Source organism: Erythrolamprus reginae, chromosome 11 (genome assembly GCF_031021105.1).
Source record: "Erythrolamprus reginae isolate rEryReg1 chromosome 11, rEryReg1.hap1, whole genome shotgun sequence".
NCBI classification, from domain to species: Eukaryota; Metazoa; Chordata; class Lepidosauria; order Squamata; family Dipsadidae; genus Erythrolamprus; species Erythrolamprus reginae.
The window spans coordinates 4264599-4285308 of record NC_091960.1 but is presented as its reverse complement, the minus strand read 5'-3'; the positions used below and the strand labels follow the sequence as shown (position 1 = coordinate 4285308).

Genomic DNA, 20710 nt, shown 5'->3' with positions numbered 1-20710 from the left:
TTTTTTCTTCCTTTTCTCCCATTCCCTTCCTTTCTTTCCTTCCTTTCCCTCTCCTCTCTTTCTTCTTCCTTTCCTCCCATTCCCTTTCTTTCTTTCTTTCCTTTCCCTCTCCTTTCCTTTCTTTTCCATTCCTTTCCCTCACTTCTTTCTTCTTCCTTTCCTTTCCCTTCCCTTCCCACTCTTCTCTATCTTCTTCCTTTTCTCCCATTCCCTTCCTTTCTTCCTTTCTTCGTTCGTTCCTTCCTTCCTTCCTTCCTTTCCTTCCTTCTCTTTCTTCCTTTCCTTTCCCTTCCCACTCCTTCTTCCTTTTCTCCCATTCCCTTCCCTTCTTTCCTTTTCCCCTCCTTTTTCTTCTTCCTTTCTTTTCCTTTCCTTTCCTCCCCTCCTATCCTTCCCACTTCCCTCTTTCATCTTCCTTCCCTCCCTTCCCCTCCTCTTTTTCGTATCCTCTTTCCTTCCTACTTTTCTTATCCCTCACTAAATGAACTGTTGTAACTTGAGGACACTTACTTTCCCTACCAGTTCACAAATATGAGTACACACATAGCACTGGGTTTACTACTGCCAGTTCGCCCGAAAAGACAGAATATCACGTCTTTTGAAGACTATACCTGTGTAGATTCTCCGGGTTAATTTTCTGAGGGTTTTTTTTGCTTGCTTGCTAAATAAACAATCCTCCCACCTTGGAAAGATAAATGCCTGGCCTTTCGACAGAGTGGATTGAAGACCTGGGTGTCATTTGGGATTTGCAAAAGCCTTGCTTACAGCCTGCAGATTATGCTTAAATCACCGTTGCAAACAACGCTCATATTTTATTGAAACCTTTGTGTAAAACATCCCCAGAAAGCACCTCTGTGCCTGTGTGCGCCTGTTCTGTCTCTTTTATTCCCCCCAACTTGGGTCTGATTTATTAAACACAGGTTTTTTAAAAAAAAGAAAACCCAATAGGCTGGACAATAACTCTTCAAGCGAGGGCAATTGGTGGACGCAGACTAAGCCGCTTAAAAGCAAGGCAAACAAGGGATTCTAACCAAGGCTAACGTCGGTCAACATTTACCTGCTGCTAAAGTGCATCGATTGGAGTCTTTACCCGACTTGCTCAAAGTGAGGCATCCACTTACGGCCGCAACTGAGATCAGAGCTTTTGCTGCTAAGCGAGGCCGTTGTTAAAGACGTGGTTAGAATGCAATATTGCAGGCTAAATTCTGCTGGCTGCAATTTGGCAGTTCTAATCTCACCAGGGGCTCAAGGTTTTTTTGTTTGTTTGTTTGTTTGTTTTTTTGTTTGTTTGTTTATTAAATTTGTATGCCGCCCCTCTCCGCAGACTCGGGGCGGCTCACAACAGTAACAGAAAACAATATATAATACACATTCAATAATTTGAAAGCTAAAAACCCATAGTTTAAAAAACATGCACACAACATACCATACATAAACAGTACAGTGATCCCCCGCTCGTTGCGAGGGTTCCGTTCCAGGACCCCCCGCAACGAGCGGGTTTTCGCGAAGTAGCGCTGCGGAAGTAAAAACACCATCTGCGCATGTGCAGATGGTGTTTTTAACTTCCGCAGCGCTAGCGAGGAGCCGAAGATTGGGGGCGGCGCGGGTGTTTTAAAACGTCCCCGCCGACATGGGGGGCTCGCTAGCACCCCCCCCGAACCCCCAACCTGGGTTTGGGGGGGTGCTAGCAAGCCCCCCATGTCGGCGGCGATGTTTTAAAACACCCGCGCGGCTTTCCAATGAGTCCCGAAGACAAACGCGGAAGTTTGACGTTTGTCTTCGGGACTCATTGGAAAGCTCCGATCGTTTTAAAGCAGGCGCGCCGTTCTCCGCTGACTCCTGGCGAACTTCCCCGCTTTAGGAGTCAGCGGAGAACGGCGCGCCTGCTTTAAAACGATCGGAGCTTTCCAATGAGTCCCGAAGACAAACGTCAAACTTCCGCGTTTGTCTTCGGGACTCATTGGAAAGCTCCGATCGTTTTAAAACAGGCGCGCCGTTCTCCGTTGACTACTGGCGAACTTCCCGGGCGAAGGGCGGGCGAGCGGGTGCTGGGGGGGCTTCGCCCTCCCGCCAGCAAGAGGGGGAAGACCCAGGGAAGCCGCCCAGCAGCTGATCTGCCAGGCGCCATCTACGCATGCGTGCCCATAGAAAAAAGGGCACGCATGCGCAGATGGTGTTTTGACTTCCGGGTTCAAAAATCGCAAATTACCCTGTTCGCAATGGTCGGGGACGCAATAACCGGGGGATCACTGTATAGGCCTGGGGAAGATATTTCAGTTCCCCCATGCCTGACGGCGGAGGTGGGTTTTAAGGAGTTTGCGGAAGGCAAGGAGGGTGGGGGCAGTTCTAATCTCAGGGGGGAGTTGGTTCCAGAGGGTCGGGGCCACCACAGAGAAGGCTCTTCCCCTGGGACCCGCCAAACGACATTGCTTAGTCGACGGGACCTGGAGAAGGCCCACTCTGTGGGACCTAATCGGTCACTGGGATTCGTGCGGCAGAAGGCGGTCCTGGAGATATTCTGGTCCGATGCCATGAAGGGCTTTATAGGTCAAGACCAACACTTTGAATTGTGACCGGAAATTGATCGGCAACCAATGCAGACTGCGGAGTGTTGGTGTAACATGGGCATACCTGGGGAAGCCCATGATTGATCTCGCAGCTGCATTCTGCACAATCTGAAACCTTGAGCCACTGGTGAGATTTGAACTGCCAAATTATATATATATATATATATTATTTATTATTATTATTATTATTATTATTATTATTATTATTATTATTATTAATTAGATTTGTATGCCGCCCCTCTCCAAAGACTCGGAGCGGCTCACAACAATGAAACATAGTACAAATCCAATTATTAAAACAGTTTAAAACCCTTAATGTAAAAACAATCAAACATACCAAACATACCATGCATAAAAACGGACCGGGCAAGAAGTTTGGGAAAGGCAAGGAGGGTGGGGGCACTCCTAATCTCTGGGGGGAGTTGGTTCCAGAGGGTTGGGGCCGCCACAGAGAAGGCTCTTCCCCTGGGCCCCGCCAGACGACATTGTTTCGTCTAACTAACTATATAGTTAGTTAGTTAGTTAGTTAGTTAGTTAGTTAGTTAGTTAGTTAGTTAGTCCAATACACAATAATACACAATGAAGGTTATAGAGGATATACTTGAGTGAAATGTATTAGAGAATGTAGAGAAGAGAAATTATAGGAATAAAATGTACAGTATGTATGAGAGAATAGCAGAAAGGATATAGGGATAGAAAAGAAGATATAAGAGATATAGGAGAGACTATAGGACAGGGGACGGAAGGCACTCTAGTGCACTTATGCACGCCCCTTACTGACCTCTTAGGAATCTGGAGAGGTCAACCGTGGATAGTCTAAGGGTAAAATGTTGGGGATTAGGGGATGACACTACAGAGTCCGGTAATGAGTTCCACGCTTCGACAACTTGGTTACCTAAAGTCATATTTTTTTTCCAGTCAAGTTTGGAGCGGTTAATATTAAGCTTGAATCTGTTGTGTGCTCTTGTGTTGTTGTGGTTGAAGCTGAAGTAGTCGCCGACAGGCAGGACGTTGCAGCCTATGCTCTTGTGGGCAATACTTAGATCATGTTTAAGGCGTCGTAGTTCTAAGCTTTCTAGACCCAGGATTGTAAGTCTAGTTTCGTAGGGAATTCTGTTTCGGGTCGAGGTCGACTCAGCCTTCTGTCCTTCCGAGGCAGTAAAAGGTCCTTTTACTTATTTATTTATTTTGGACGCTCTGCCCCTCCCCAGGTGTCTCTGGTTCTCATCCCTTCCCCTTGACAGGTGTAATTAAAATTCAGCCAAAGAAACACATTACTCCCTGCAGGAAGTCAGGCCAATTTATTTAATCGGGTGTAAATATCCCACAGGTCTCAGCATTCCCTGCCTTTTCAATATCTTTGCCTGATGGTTCTTTTTAGCATTTCTACAACCAACTCCCCCTCCTCCTCCCCCTTCACGGGCAGGGAGAGTTTCGAAGGGGCTTCGAATGCCCTGGAGGCCTGGGAGGTGGACGCTCTCAAATGCCCAGGCCCTGGATGCAATTCTGGGGAATCTTTCAAAGGTCTGGGCACCCATGCAAAAAAGAAGAAGGGAAGAGAAGGAAAAAGGAAAGGGGAAAAGAAAGGGGAAAGGAAAATGAGGAGGGGAGGGCGGGGATAATAATTTTAATAATAATAATAATAATAATAATAATAATAATAATAATAATAATAATAATACAATAATAATAATAATAACAATAACAATAACAATAATAATAATAATAATAATAATAATAATAATAATAATAATAATTTGTTAGATTTGTATGCCGCCCCTCTCCGAGGATGAGAGAGGGAAGGAGGGGAGGGACAGGACAGGACAAGGAAGGGGAGGGAAGGAAGGGGAAGGAGGGAGGGAGGGAAAGAAAGAAAAAGGAAAGGAGGAAGGAAAGGAAAGGAAATAGAGAAGAAGGAAATGAGATAGAGAAGAAGGAAAGGAAAGGAAGGGAAAGGAAAGGAAATAGAGAAGAAGGAAAGGAAAAGGAAGGAAAGAGGAGGAAAGGAAAAGAAAAGAAAGGAAATAGAGAAGAAGGAAAGGAGATAGAGAAGAAGGAAAGGAAAAGAAAAGAAAGTAGATAAAGAAGAAGGAAAGGAAAAGAAAAGAAAAGAAAGGAAATAGAGAAGAAGGAAAGGAGATAAAGAAGAAGGAAAGGAAAAGAAAAGAAAAGAAAAGAAAGGAAATAGAGAAGAAGGAAAGGAGATAAAGAAGAAGGAAAGGAAAAGAAAAGAAAAGAAAGGAAATAGAGAAGAAGGAAAGGAAAAGGAAGGAAAGGGAAAGGAAATAGAGAAGAAGGAAAGGAGATAAAGAAGAAGGAAAGGAAAGGAAGGGAAGGGAAAGGAGATAGAGAAGAAGGAAAGGAAAAGAAAGGAAAGGAAAGGAAGAAAAGAGAAAAGGAGAAAAGAAAATCAAACACCCCCACAAAAAGGGAGATTCCAGGCAGGACCCACCCAGGCAAAAGTGGCCCTTGACTTACACCATAAGGGGCTCTTGAGGCATTCCAACCAAGGGTGGGTGGGAGCGAGCGGGAGTTCATAAAACTCCACCAAATGGGGTGGAAAGACCCCCTTATTCCCACTGTGGCGGTCAAGGGGGTGGGCTTGGCAGAAACAGCGCAATGGACAGCCACTCATTAAAGAGAAGAATTCCATCCAGTTTCCTTTCCACCTGCAAACCACTCCTGGATTTTGTGCTCCGTCCTTTAATTTTAGGTGTGGGCAACTACGTAGGTTCAAAAGTCTTTAGCAAAGGAAAAGATGTCACACCAACACTCCGTAGTCTGCATTGATTGCCGATCAGTTTCCGGTCACAATTCAAAGTGTTGGTTATGACCTATAAAGCCCTTCATGGCACCGGACCAGATGACCTCAGGGACCGCCTTCTGCCGCACGAATCCCAGCGACTAGTTAGGTCCCACAGAGTGGGTCTTCTCCGGGTCCCGTCAACTAAACAATGTCGCTTGGCGGGACCCAGGAGAAGAGCCTTCTCTGTGGTGGCCTCGGCCCTCTGGAACCAACTCCCCCCAGAGATTAGAATAGCCCCCACCCTCCTTGCCTTTCGAAAGCTGCTTAAAACCCACCTCTGCCGCCAGGCATGGGGGAACTGAGATACTCTTTCCCCCTAGGCCTTTAAAATTCTATGCATGGTATGTCTGTATGTATGTTTGGTCTTTATATAATGGGTTTTTAACTGTTTTTTAGTATTGGATTTTGTTGTACTGTTTTACTGCTGTTGTTAGCCGCCCCAAGTCTGCGGAGAGGGGCAGCATACAAATCCAATAAATAATAATAATAATAATAATAATAATAATAATAATAATAATAATAGTAATAATAAAAAGGCTGAGACTGGAAGGTTTTTCTTGGATCCTGCGGCCCTGAAAAAAAGTTGGAATTCACTCCTCTCTTTCCCCACTTTTTAATGCACTCAACAATTCACTTAACAATTGTGGCGGATTCGCTTAACAACCGGATTTACTAACTTATCAATTGCAGTGATTCACTTAAATATTGTAGTAGATTCGCTTAATGGACGGATTTACTAACTTATCAATTGCAGTGATTCGCTTAACAATTGTGGCGGATTCGTTTAACAACCAGATTTACTAACTTATCAATTGCAGTGATTCGCTTAACAATTGTGGCGGATTCGTTTAACGACCGGATTTACTAACTTATCAATTGCAGTGATTCGCTTAACAATTGTGGCGGTTTCGCTTAACAACCGGATTTACTAACTTATCAATTGCAGTGATTCGCTTAACAATTGTGGCGGATTCGCTTAACAACCGGATTTACTAATTTAACAATTGCAGTGATTCGCTTAACAATTGTGGCGGATTCGCTTAACAACCGGATTTACTAACTTATCAATTGCTGTGATTCGCTTAACAATTGTGGCGGATTCGCTTAACAACCGGATTTACTAACTTATCAATTGCAGTGATTCACTTAACAATTGTGGCGGATTCGCTTAACGACCGGATTTACTAATTTAACAATTGCAGTGATTCACTTAACAATTGTGGCGGATTCGCTTAACAACCAGATTTGCTAACTTATCAATTGCAGTGACTCACTTAACAATTGTGGCGGATTCGCTTAACTACCGGATTTACTAACTTATCAATTGCAGTGATTCGCTTAACAATTGTGGCGGATTCACTTAACAACCGGATTTACTAACTTATCAATTGCAGTGATTCGCTTAACAATTGTGGCGGATTCGTTTAACAACCGGATTTATTAACTTATCAATTGCAGTGATTCGCTTAACAATTGTGGCAAAACTGACTGACCCACTGTCTCGCTTAATAGCGCAAACGTGGGGCTCGATTATGGCCGTAGGTTGAGGACTACCTTGTATTCTACCTTTAAAAAAAAAAATAACAATTTTTTAAAATAACAATTCAAAATGCTTTCCGTGGCCTGGATTCCCCACAGCCTTTCTCCTACTCTCAGCTCCTGCCTGTCGTGAGAAAAGCCGGAGGGAACAAAATGCCAGCTATGAATAGTTTTGCCCTTGGGGGCTGGGGAAGGGGTGCCCTCAGTGTCCCGAGGGTCTAAAAAAAGACCCCGTCCCAGAAATAGCCAAGGCCCAGGACCGACGCCAGGACTTTGCCGGGGATGAAAGTAAGAGTCGATCCGGCCTAGCGATTGTTTCGGAGGCTCCCAGGCCCGGGACGAGTGTGAGGTCTCCACAGCGCGGCTTCGAACCGGGGAAGACACGTCGGGGCCCAGCCAGCTCATTACCATGAGGAGAACTGGGGCTTTTGTCTCGGGGAGGGGGGGACTTTTGGGGGTGTTTGGCAGAGGCCAAGGAAAGCAAAGAAAGCAGAGGAGCTGAGGAAGCTCGCAGCCCAAGCAGGGGTGGGCAAAGCCGAGGCCCAAAGGAGAAGCGCCGGCACAAATCCCGCCCTGTTTTCCCACAGCTCGGAGGAGAAAATAGGATGGAAGTGGGTTACGGGCAGTGTTCCCTCTAATTTTTTGGGGGGGTGGGCGGAAAAGTATAGTGTCTGAGCGGCAGTCCCTTCGGGACTGGGCGGCACAGAAATAATAAATAAATAAATAAATAAATAAATAAATAAATATCAAAATCAAAATGCCACTGAAATAGCTGAGCTAGTTTCAAACTAGATTTTGATTTTCTTTCTTCCTTACTCCCATTCTTTTTCTTCCTCTTTTCCTTCCTCTCTTTTTTCTATCTGTTTCTCTCTCTTCCTCTCTTCCTCTCTCACTCTTTCCCTCTCGGCTTCTGGGCAGGTTTGGAAAACTCTGAGTTGATGATGATTTTTAAGTGAGCGATTGCTCACTGCTCAGCTTAGAGGGGACTATGGTTACGGGCCGAAGGCAGGCAGTCGGATCTTGGAGCGGAGGGAGCTTGGGGGCAGGCCAACCTTCCCTGGCCTCCAGAACCCAAGTCTATGTACATATATATTTAGTTTAGTTTAGTTTACTTCGGTTTACTTTAGTTTACAGAATAGAATGGGGAGTAGGGAATAGGGAACAGGGAATAGGGAATAGAATAGAATAGAATAGAACAGCATAGAGAAAGAATAGAATAGAATAGGGAAAGAATAGAATAGAGAAAGAATAGAACAGAACAGGTGAAATAGAATAGAATAGAATTGAATTGAATAGAATAGAATTGAATAGAACAGAACAGAATAGAGAAAGAATAGAACAGAATAGAGAAAGAATAGAATAGAATAGAGAAAGAGTAGAATAGAGAAAGAATAGAATAGAACAAAACAGGAGAAAGAATAGAACAGAATAGAACAGAACAGAACAGAATAGAATTCTTTATATTATTATTTTACTTTCATTTTTTATAATTTTGTTTATTTTATTTTATTACTTCATCTTATTTCATTTTACCTTACTGTATTCTATTTTATTGTATTTTATTTATTTTAGCTCAGTTTAGTTTAAGGAATACAATAGAATTAGAATAGAATAGAATAGAATAGAATAGAATTTTTTATTTCGGGAAGCCTTCTGCATATGCTCAGAAGCCCTTGGAGCAGCGACGAAAAAATTAATTAATAATAATAATAATAATAATAATAATAATAATATTTATTAGATTTGTATGCTGCCCCTCTCTGGAAACTCGGGGCGGCTCACAACAACAATAACAATACAATATAATACAAATCTAATATTAAAAAGAACAAGTTAAAAAAACCCATTATTACTTAAAACAATCAATGTTTTAAGTAATAATGGAATTAAATAATAGGTTGAAAAAAAATAGAGGCCCCCTTTTTAGAGGACAATACAGCCAACATTGAGGGACCTTCTAATTCTGCAGTGATGATTCTGCAGCGATGGCAATTGAGGTACAACAAAGCCCAGATGCTCCTCTTGGAATCCATTCGACCGGAATTTAAATAGAGATTCTGGGATTATCTCCACCCAACCTTCACCGTCCCCAGCTGTGCCAAGTCTTTTGCCTTTCTCCTGGCTGATTTGACAAGGTGCCATGCTTGGGCAGACAGACACAATGTGGGGAAGGGACCCCAGAGAGACATGGGAGGGAGGGGAGGAGGAAGAGAAGGAGGGAAGGGAGGAAAGAAGGAGGGAAGGAAGGAGGGAGGGAAGGAAGGAGGGAGGGAGGGAAGGAAGGAAGGAAGGAAGGAAGGAAGGAAGGAAGGAAGGAAGGAAGGAAGGAAGGAAGGAAGGAAGGGGCAGCGGGAAAGCCAGAAAATGAGAGTTGGCCATTACAGTGGTGCCTCTACCTAAGAAAGCCTCTACTTATGAACTTTTCTAGATAAGGTGTTCAAGATTTTTTTTGCCTCTTCTCAAGAACCATTTCCGACTTATAAACCCGAGCCTCCGAAACTGTAACCGGAAAAGGTGGGGAGAAGTCTCCGTGGGGCCTCTCTAGGAATCTCCTAGAAGGAAACAGGGCCAGAAAAGGTGGGGAGAAGCCTCCGTGGGGCCTCTCTAGGAATCTCCTGGGAGGAAACAAGACTGGAATGGGCAGGGAGAAGCCTCCGTGGGGCCTCTCTAGGAATCTCCTGGGAGGAAACAGGGCCGGAAAAGGTGGGGAGAAGCCTACATGGGGCCTCTCTAGGAATCTCCTGGGAGGAAACAGGGCCAGAAAAGGTGGGGAGAAGCCTCCGTGGGGCCTCTCTAGGAATCTACTGGGAGGAAACAGGGCCAAAAAAGCTGTGGAGAAGCCTCCATGGGGACTCTTTAGGAATCTCCTGGGAGGAGACAGGGCCGGAAAAGGTGGGGAGAAGCCTCCGTGGGGCCTTTCTAGGAATCTCCTGGGAGGAAACAGGGCCAGAAAAATTGGGCAGAAGCCTCCATGGGGCCTCTCTAGGAATCTCCTGGGAGGAAACAGGGCCGGAAAAGGTGGGGAGAAGCCTCCGTGGGGCCTCTCTAGGAGGGATTCAGGATGCAAAAGGAGGAGTGGGGGGGACGGACACAATAACGGTGTGGAGGAGAAAAGAAAAAGAGACAAATTTTGCAAGGTTTGTTTCTCAAATTTCTGGGATTGCGATACGTTTCCATTCTGGCTCCCAAAAGTGGACAGACCGGTTGTGATCGCTTGTGATCTTTCCCGCCTGTGGCTAAGAGATGTTATCATGAAAAGAAAGTGGGGAGGGGGGGAGGATCTTGGAGGGGGGGAGGAAGAGGTGCGGGGAAGGGGTTCAAGGAGCCATCAAAAGAAGTCGGAATTAGCATCGAAGCAAACTCTGGCCTGAATTTTGCTCTCGCACGGATGTCAACCTTGTGAGGTAGGACAGATCAGAAGCACATCCCAACAATACAGATGGTCCTCGAACTTACAACGGTTCACTTAGTGACCGTTCCATGTTATGACGGGGGGAAAAGAAGTGACTTTACAACATGGCGAGAGGTTGCCCGAAGCAGAACCCTCTATCCTCGGTTATTTTTATCATGATGTCTGCCACTCAGATATTTTGCAAGGAAAGGACAGGTCCTCGACTTACAACGGTTCCTTCGGCAACCATTCAAAGTTACGACGGCATTGAAGAAAGGGATTTAGGCAATTCGGGCTACTATAAATACGGGAGAACTTTTATAAAGTTCTGAATTTAGTTGGGGGAACAATCTGAGGTTAGTTGGGGGAAGGATCAAAAGCAACGTGAGAAAATATTATTTTACTGAAAGAGGAGTAGATACTTGGAACAAACTTCCAGCAGACATCATTGGTAAATCCACAGTCACTGAATGTAAACGTGCCTGGGATAAACATATATCCATCCTAGGATAAAATACAAGAAATAGTATAAGGACAGACTAGATGGATCAAGAGGTCTTCTATTTTCCTATGCAGCAACAGTCATTAAGGGGGGAGGGATGGTCGTAAGTCTCAGCCAAAAGACTCAACCCATACATTGTAGGATCCTGATCCTGAATCCGAGGCCGCGGATTGGACCTTTCCCAGCGAGCCGCCTGGGGAATTCTGGGAGTTGAAGTCCACCCATCATAAAGTAGCTAACCTTGACCAGCCTTATTGCAGCTCAATAAGTTCATTGAGGAGCTGTGTCCGTCTCTCTCTTCCTTACCACCGGCCAAGTTCTCGCTGAACAGGATCCAAAACAATACGCACCACCTCGGGCGTTGCTCGCTGTAGCTGGCAGCGCCACCGGAATCACACAAGCCCCACTGCCAAGCTTGGCTCAAGCAAGAAAGAGGACCCTCGCTTGAATGGACACCCACACTCTTTCCCCCACCAGCCCCAAAAGATTTGGGTATAGCCAGTCTAGGAACAAGAAGGACTAGGAGTGATGTGATTGCAGTACAGTGGTACCTCTACTTACAAACTTAAATCGTTCCGTGACCAGGTTCTTAAGTAGAAAAGTTTGTAAAAAGCAGCAAATTTTCCCATAGGAATGAATGTAAAATCAAATAAGGCGTGCGATTGGGGAAACCAGAGGGAGGGTGGAGGCCTTGTTTCCTCCCAGGAGATTCCTAGAGAGGCCCCACAGAGGCTTCTCCCTGCCTTTTCCGGCCCTGTTTCCTCCCAGGAGATTCCTAGAGAGGCCCCACGGAGGCTTCTCCCCACCTTTTCCGGCCCTGTTTCCTCCCAGGAGATTCCTAGAGAGGCCTCACGGAGGCTTCTCCCCACCTTTTCCGGCCCTGTTTCCTCCCAGGAGATTCCTAGAGAGGCCCCATGGAGGCTTCTCCCTGCCTTTTACAGCCCTGTTTCCTCCCAGGAGATTCCTAGAGAGGCCTCACGGAGGCTTCTCCCCACCTTTTCCGGCCCTGTTTCCTCCCAGGAGATTCCTAGAGAGGCCCCATGGAGGCTTCTCCCTGCCTTTTCCGGCCCTGTTTCCTCCCAGGAGATTACTAGAGAGGCACCATGGAGGCTTCTCCCCACCTTTTCCGGCCCTGTTTCCTCCCAGGAGATTCCTAGAGAGGCCTCACGGAGGCTTCTCCCCACCTTTTCTGGCCCTGTTTCCTCCCAGGAGATTCCTAGAGAGGCCCCATGGAGGTTTCTCCCTGCCTTTTACAGCCCTGTTTCCTCCCAGGAGATTCCTTGAGAGGCCTCACAGAGGCTTCTCCCTGCCTTTTCCAGCCCTGTTTCCTCCCAGGAGATTCCTAGAGACGCCACATGGAGGCTTCTCCCCGCCTTTTCCGGCCCTTTTTCCTCTGAGGAGATTCCTAGAGAGGCCCCGCAGTGTATATAGGAACTCTCAGAGTTCCCAGATACACACACACACATACACACACAGCCAACGCTGTAAACCCCATTGCTAAATGGCCAAATGTTGAGCATGTGACTTTTGGAGAAGCTGCGACGGTTGTAAGTGCGAGGACCAGTTGCAAGTGGCTTTTTTTCCCGAGCCACTGTAGCTCTGAACCATCACTAAGCGAATGTCAAGTCCAGAACTATCTCTAATTTTGCCCTCCTCTTCTGCGAAATATCCACGGCTCTAGAACTGGTAAGCGCTCGACCGTAAATGAAAAAAAGAACATCTACTTTCCGAGCGGAAAGAAAAATAAAAATAGCTTCTTTTTTTTCTCTCCTTGAAGAGTCTCAACCGTCTGGGTGGCACAGCAGGCACGAAACTGCCTTTTTCAAAGGCCAAGCCACCCGTAACACTTCTCGCCCACCAGAGGAGACGTTTTTGCAAGCCATCTGCCTCTTTATCCATCATCTGATCAAGAGGGTTAAAAATGATCCATCTCTCCATTTGGGAAGAAGCAAGCACAGCCTCCCTTTGAGTCAAAACAGGAGCGATAAGAGACATCTGGATATTATGGTTGACAAACAACACAACACGGCAGGTACAAAACCATATTTGGAGGTTGGTCGCCACTGGGTTTCATTTTGGGATTTTTTCAAAAAAAATATTATTTTTAAATTCAAGTCTAACTTTCATTCCTGGGATTTGCAAGGAGTTCGGCATGGCTTAGCTTTCCTCAATCACCGAAAACTTAAGAAAGTTTCTGGACTTCCAGAATTCCCTAGTTGGCAAAAGCTTCTTCATTTTCAGAACAGGTGCTTTGAGATTTTGAGCATGTACAGAGCAGACTAGAACTCACAGTCTCCTGGTGATTGGCCCAATGTCACCCAGCTAGCTTCCGTGTCTAAGTCAGGACCAGAACGCACAGTCTCCTGGAGATTGGGCCAAAGTTCCCCTGCGGGCTTTCACGCTTAAGGCAGGACTAGAACTCACAGTCTCCTGGTGATTGGCCCAATGTCACCCAGCTAGCTTTTATGTCTAGGTCGGGACTAGAACTCACAGTCTCCTGGTGATTGGCCCAACATCACCCAGCTAGCTTTCATGCTTAAGACAGGACTAGAACTCGCAGTCTCCTGGTGATTGGCCCAACGTCACCCAGCTAGCTTTCATATCTACATCAGGACTAGAACTCACAGTCTCCTAGTGATTGGCCCAATGTCACCCAGCTAGCTTCCATGTATAAGTCAGGACTAGAACTCACAGTCTCCTAGTGATTGGCCCAATGTCACCCAGCTAGCTTCCATGTCTAAGTCAGGACTAGAACTCACAGTCTCCTGGAGATTGGCCCAATGTCACCTAGCTAGCTTTTATATCTACGTCAGGACTAGAACTCACAGTCTCCTGAAGACTGGGCCAAAGTTCCCCTGTGGGCTTTCATGCTTAAGACAAGACTAGAGCTCACAGTCTCCTGGTGATTGGCCCAACGTCACCCAGCTACCTTCCATGCCTAAGTCAGGACTAGAACTCACAGTCTCCTGGAGATTGGGCCAAACAATCCATCGACGTTCTTTCACCCTAATGTTCTCAGGCCTGCCAGCACAGATTTATCTATCTATCTATCTATCTATCTATCTATCTATCTATCTATCTATCTATCTATCTATCTATCTATCTATCTATCTTTCTATCTTTCTATCTATCTTTCTATCTATCTATCTATCTATCTATCTTTCTATCTATCTATCTATCTATCTTTCTATCTATCTATCCATCCATCCATTCATCCATCTTTTCTTTCTTTCTTTCTTTCTTTCTTTCTATGTATCTATCCATTCTGTCTGTCTGTCTGTCTGTCTGTCTATCTAACTACCTATCTATCTATCTATCTATCTATCTATCATCTATCTATCTATCTATCTATCTTTCTATCTATCCATCCTATCTATCTATCTCTCCATCCATCCATCTTTTCTTTCTTTCTTTCTTTCTTTCTATGTATCTATCCATTCTGTCTGTCTGTCTGTCTGTCTGTCTGTCTATCTAACTACCTATCTATCTATCTATCTATCTATCTATCTATCATCTATCTATCTATCTATCTATCTATCTATCTTTCTATCTATCTTTCTATCTATCCATCCTATCTATCTATCTATCTATCCATCCATCCATCCATCTTTTCTTTCTTTCTTTCTTTCTATGTATCTATCCATTCTGTCTATCTGTCTGTCTGTCTATCTATCTATCCATCCATTCATCTATTTTCTCTTTCTTTCTTTCTTTCTTTCTTTCTTGCTATGTATCTATCTATCCTATCTATCTATCTATCTATCTATCTATCTATCTATCTATCTATCTATCTAATGGATTTATTTGCCTCCCCTCTCCAGGGACTCGAGTTGGCTTACAGCATATAAAAAAACAATACTAAAATGTCCTAAAATCCAATTTTTAAACTAAAACTAACACTCGAAAATGTTGTCTCGAGATGTGTCTTTAACACCTTTTGAAAGGCGAGGAGAATGGGGGCGGTGCAGATCTCCGGGAGGAGTTGGTTCCAGAGGGCTGGGGCTGCCACAGAGAAGGCTCCCCCCCCCCCCGTGGACCCGCCAGCTGGCATTGTTTGGTTGACGGGGCCGGGAAGAGGCCAATTCTATGCGACTTAACTGGTCGCTGGGACATTTGAGACAGAAGAGGGTCCCGTAAATAACCTGGTCCAATGCCATGTAGGGCTTTATAGGTGATAACCAACCCTTCAAGCTTAATCCCAGGGGCCGGGAGACCCTACCGAGGGTCTTCCCCGGCTGTCCTTCCCAGCTAAAACCTCTCTCAAACTCTTCCTGGGTCGGAGAGGATGAGGAGGGACCCCAGAGCAGAAAACCTGGCCCAGCATTTAGCCTGGGAAACAAAGATTAAGAGGACGAGTAAAGCTCAAGTAAGGAACCACCAGGAATGTGAGTAGGGCCAGAACTGAACAAACAACCAGCTGGGGCATGTTTACCTAAGCAGCCTCCCTCCCTAGAACTCCCAAGATGAGGAGGGGGCTTCCCACACCCTCTTCACCCACCCGCCTGCCTCCTGAAGCTCCCTTTCTTCGCCTCCTTCTGTCCTTCTCCAGTGCAGCTCCTGGGCCAAGCCAGGCTCACTCGTCCCTCTCTCTCTCTCTCTCTGCCACACCCAAAGCAGGCTGCCTTCCCTGGCATCGGAGGCGCTCCTGCCCTCCCGCTGCAATTTGATGAGCATCCCCTCTCTTTGTACCGGGCGCTGCCATCTGCAAAACTCTAGTGTGCCAAGAGAGAGGGGGGAAGGGAGAAAGAGAGAAGGAGAGAGAGGGAGAGAGGGAGGGTGAGAGTGGGGGCAAAGAGAGACAGAGAATGATGGAGGGAGGAAGAGGGAGGGAGGGAGAGGGAGAGGAAGAAAGAGGGAGAGAGGAAGAAAGAGAGACAGAGAGGGAGGGAGGGAGAAAGAGAGACAGAGAGGGAGAGAGGAAGAAAGAGAGACAGGGAGGGAGGGAGAAAGAGAGACAGAGAGGGAGAGAGGAAGAAAGAGAGGCAGAGAGGGAGGGAGAAAGAGAGAGAGAGAGAGGGAGAGAGGAAGAAAGAGAGACAGAGGGGGAGGGAGGGAGAAAGAGAGACAGAGAGGGAGAAACATAGAAACATAGAAGACTGACGGCAGAAAAAGACCCCATGGTCCATCTAGTCTGCCCTTATACTATTTTCTGTATTTTATCTTAGGATGGATATATGTTTATCCCAGGCATGTTTAAATTCAGTTACTGTGGATTTATCTACAGTAGAGAGGAAGAAAGAGAGACAGAGAGGGAGGGAGGGAGAAAGAGAGAGGGAGGGAGAGAGACAGATAGAGAGGGAGAGAGGGAGAGGGAGCGAGAGGGAAAAAGAGAGAGAGGGAGGGAAAGGAAAGAAAGAGAGTGAGGTTGGAGCACGGAGTGATGCGGGGGGGCGTCTGTGACCCCTGGGAATGTGCTTTTTTTGCTGCAGGGAGTAGTGGTTTTTTTTGCACCGAACAATAGCACACTGCACAAAGCAGGAGATACGAAGTGCACATAACAATCACTTAAGAGACTCCATGGAAAAATATTGAACAGGGTTGAAAAGAAAGGAGGAGAGAGACGGAGATCACGAGACCAACGTAAGTCTCCCAAAAGCTAAGACGAGGAAATATGACGAAGCCTATGTAGCGCTTGGCTTCACGGCAGGAGACGAGGAAAGACCGCTATGTTGACTGCGTCTAAAGATGTTGGCAGCGGGCAACAGCATGAAGCCAAATAAATCAAGGCGTCACTCGAACACATTACAGCCCAATTACAAAGATAAGCCGCTTGGATTTTTTCAGCGAAAACGTGCTGAATATTGCAAACAATCTTCCCAGAGTAGAATTAGGGGCGGGGGCGTGAAATGTTTGCTTCTTCCTAGGGTGGGTGGGGGGCATAAGAGAAAACAATTGAGAAGCACTGCTTTAAGGCATGAAAACTTGCTGGATGACTTTTGGGCCAAACTCTAGGTGACGGTGAGTTCTAGTCCCGCCTTAGGCATCAAAGCACGGCAGCTTGGGTTTAATTCTGGGAGTTGAAGTCCACATTGTCTTCAAGTTGCCAAGGGTGGATACCTCCGCCCTCCACCATAGCAGGTGAAGCTGGCATTTCTTTCTTCGGGTATAATTTTTTTTTATTTTCTCCACCATAAAATAAAACAATCTATAGTTACCAACGCAACAATGCTTAAAAATAAATCATATATAAACTTTTTCCTTTTCTTATCCTACGATCAAATACAGGGAATAGTATAAGGGTGGTCCCCAACGTTTTTTCCACCAGGGACCAGTTTCAGCAAGACAATTTTTCTATGGCCCGGTGGGAGCGGAAAGGGGTGTGGTTGGGGGAGGGATTAAGCATGGGGGTGCTGGTCCTCCCCACCCCTCTTTACCGCCATCGCTCTATGGCTGGCAGAACCTGCCTCCCAAGCCCTCTTGCCCAGCGGGAGCTAAGCGCTGGAGAGAGGGGGTCAGGCTGGCCCTCCTGCCTCTCCCCAGCCAAAAACGCAAAAGCGCCCCGCGGCAGAAGCCAAAAGAGGCTTGAGCCTCTCGGTCCTTCCCGCCCCTCTGTCCCGTCCATCGTCCTGTGGCCGGCAGAACCTGCCTCCTGAGGCCTCTTGCCGGCGGGAGGCGAAGCGCTGGAGGGAGGGGGGTGGCGGCATGAGGGCCGGCAGCTGCTGACTCCACGGACCGGTGCAACATGCTCCGCGGCCCGGTACTGGTCCGCGGCCCGGTGGTTGGGGACCCCTGGACTAGATGGACCAGGAGGTCTTTTTCTGCCGTCAGTCTTCTATGTTTCTATGTTTCTGTTTCTTATTAACGCCCTGGTCTAAAACTTTCTATTAATTTTACACCACATTGTCACATTGTTAAAAATCCAAATAAAAACCCTTCCTCTCCATCTTACTATAAAAAGTTACAGCGATGCAAAGGATAATAAAATCTATAAATGTTAATGTTGTATCTAATGAAAAATTCAAACGCTACCCATGACTTCTGTGTCCCATTTGGGTGAAAAATGGGGGGGGTCTCACCTTTGCCTTTAACCCTTGCCCCTCCTGTGCCCCCACACACACAAACACACCTTTCCCCCTCCCCCCAAAAAAACCCCCCCAATTCATCTGTATTAAGCTATAGCATCACCGTCCCAATGACTCATATAGGAAGGGTCCAGTCATTGCTTAGTAATAGAGCCAGAAAAAAGCTTAGCCTTAGGGGGCAAAGAGAATGAGGGAGGGGCAGGAGAGAAGGGGGGAGGGCAGTAAGGGGGGGGGGGTCAGGCATCCGCCCATGTGCCACTTCTTTTCCCCACTTTCATTGCCACCCTGGGGGTGGGGAGAGCGAAATGGCTCTTATCAAAAGCCACAGCCACATGTCACTCAACGCCAGGGGGAAAATATCAATGAAGCGAGCCAAGCTGCCCTTGACTTATGGCAGTTTTACTTAGTAACCGTGCAACGGCACCGATGTATGGCCGTTTTTTCCACCCTTTCCACCGCTGCAGCAACCTTGCGCTCGATCAAAATTGAAAGGTTGGGCAACTGTCTCGTATTCCCGAAGGCTGCAACATCCCAAGGTTACAGTAATAATGATGATAATAACAACAACAGAATTGCAAAGGGACCTTGGAGGTCTTCTAGTCCAACCCCCTGCCTAGGCAGGAAACCCTACACTACTTCAGACAGATGGTTGTCCAACATCTGCTTAAAAACTTCCAGCGTTGGAGCATTCACAAGTTCTGCAGGCAGGCTGTTCCACTGGTCAACTGTGGAAATTTCTCCTTAGTTCTAAGTGGCTTCTCTCCTTGTTTAGTTTCCACCCATTGTTTCTTGTTCTACCCTCAGGTGCTTTGGAGAAGAGGTTTGACTCCTTCTTTGTGGAAACCCCTGAGATACTGGAAGGCTGCTATCACATCTCCCTTGGTCCTTCTTTTCATCAAACTAGCCATGTCCAGTTCCTGCAACCGTTCTTCCTATGTTTTAGCCTCCAGGCCCCTAAATGTGATCTACTTCAGACTAGCAAAGTCGAAGGGGAAGATGGATTCACTTAACAGCTAACTGGATTACCATTGCACTTGGCAAGGAAAGTCTTAAAACAGTTACAAACACCTAGCAACAGATATTTGGGGCTCAGCCTAGGATGACCTGCATATAAGAGAATTGCTTCCTCGTCTTAAGGGCTACTCGTTTACTCGGAGTCTTGGAATCTCTCTCTCCTTTGGCTGGGATTTCTCCCTGCAATTACACCCCCTCCTCCGGATTTGAACCCAGGTCTTCCTTTGGGGCTGGGAAGTGGGGTGCGGGATGGAAAGACTTGACCCTGGCTGGAGGGACCTTTGTGGATGCCCAAGGAGGGGAGTTGCAAAGCAAGAGGGGGGAAGCAAAGTCCGGGGGGAGGGAGGAGGAAATCCACAATTCCTAAAATCTCGCCCCCCCCTTCCCCCAATTCCCAGACCCCAGATTGTGATTGAGCGCGAGCGGCTTTTGTCTCCCGAGGAAGGCGGGTCCAGGTGACACTCCCCCCAAAAATCCAGAAGGCTTTTAAGAAAGAAAGAGAGAGAGAGAGAGAAAGAGAGAGAGAGAGAAGGGAGGCAGGGAGGAAAGGGAGAGAGAGAGAGAGAGAAAGAAAGAAAGAAAGAAAGAAAGATCTTGTGATCAGCTTCCTTCAGTGAAGGAAGGAAGGAGGGAAGGAAGAAAAGAAAGAAAGAAAGAGAAAGAAAGAAAGAAAGATCTTGTGATCAGCTTCCTTCAGTGAAGGAAGGAAGGAAAAAAAGAAAGAAAGAAAGAAAAAGAAAGAGAGAGAGAAAGAAAGAAAGAAAGAAAGAAAGAAAGAAAGAAAGAAAGAAAGAAAGAAAGAAAGAGGATGAGTGGGGGGGTCTCCTCTTCAGGGAAAGCCAGGAGACCGGCAGGTGGATCCCGACCTTCCCGGCACTTGCCAAAGAGGCAGCAGCCAAGCGGGTGGGGTTTTGCACCGGGGGCCGCTCGGAGGAGCCCGGCTGGAGGGGGGGGTTTCCCCTTACCTGGGCAGGCGAGCAGCCACAGCCCCGCCAGGAGGCCGGCGAGAGGGAGCGCCTCGCAGAACCCGCCGCTGCCCATGACCTGCGCCCGCTGCAATCCGCCGCCGACACTGAAGCCGCCGCCGCTGGCTCGCTCCTGGCCGCTCCCGCCCGCCCTCCGGCCCGCCCCCCGCGCCGCCGCCCAATCCCCGGCCGCCGCCGCCCCCCCAGCCCCCCCGCCACCACAAGCCCGGCTGTTCCCCCCCCCCGGGCAAAGTGGGGGAGAGGGAGGGGCGCAGGGAGGAGGAGGCAGGGGGCACCCGGGAGAGACCCTCCCACTCTTTCTTTCTTTCTTTCTCTTCCCACTTTCCTTCCTTCTTTCTTTTCCTTCCCCTTCCTTTCTTTTTTCTTTCTTTCCTTTCTCTTACTTTCTTTCTTTCCTTTATTCTTTCCTCTTTCCCTTCTTTTTCTTTCTTGCTCTTTCTTTCTTCTTCTCTCCTTCCCCCTTTCTTTTTTCTTTCTTTCTTTCCTTTCTCTTTTTCTTTCTTTCTCCTTCTTTTTTCCCCTTTTTTCCTTTTCTCTTTCCTTTCTTTTTCTTTCTTCCTCTCTTTTTTCTTCTTTCCAAAAGAAGAAAGAAAGAAAGAAAGAAAGAAAGAAAGAAAGAAAGAAAGAAAGAAAGATCTCCATGTATTCCCTGGCAGTGATCAGCTTCCTTCAGTGATTGGAAGGAGGGAGGGAGGGAGGGAGGGAGGGAAGGAAGGAAGGAAGGAAGGAAGGAAGGAAGGAAGCGCACTGACACTGTTAATGTAACCTAGTTTGGGTAATGAGACATCTGCAAAAACACAACCAAGCTCCGAGAACCCCACGGCGCCTTCCAAAGAGAGGTTCCTTTCGTTATCTTTTTTGGCTATCGACTTTTCCTTTGACT

General features: G+C 46.8%; 1 protein-coding gene across 3 annotated transcripts in view; it reads right to left on the bottom strand.

Annotated features, from left to right (window-relative positions):
* The window catches only part of BCAM (basal cell adhesion molecule (Lutheran blood group)), an 80918-nt gene extending 60983 nt beyond the window's left edge, over positions 1–19935 (bottom strand). For all 3 annotated transcript variants that reach the window (XM_070764933.1, XM_070764935.1, XM_070764936.1), the window contains exon 1: positions 19807–19935. In XM_070764933.1, the coding sequence (XP_070621034.1) occupies positions 19807–19882 (76 nt within the window). In that variant the 5' untranslated portion in view covers positions 19883–19935. The remainder of the gene's footprint in view (positions 1–19806) is intronic.
* Between the last annotated feature and the right edge of the window lie 775 nt (positions 19936–20710).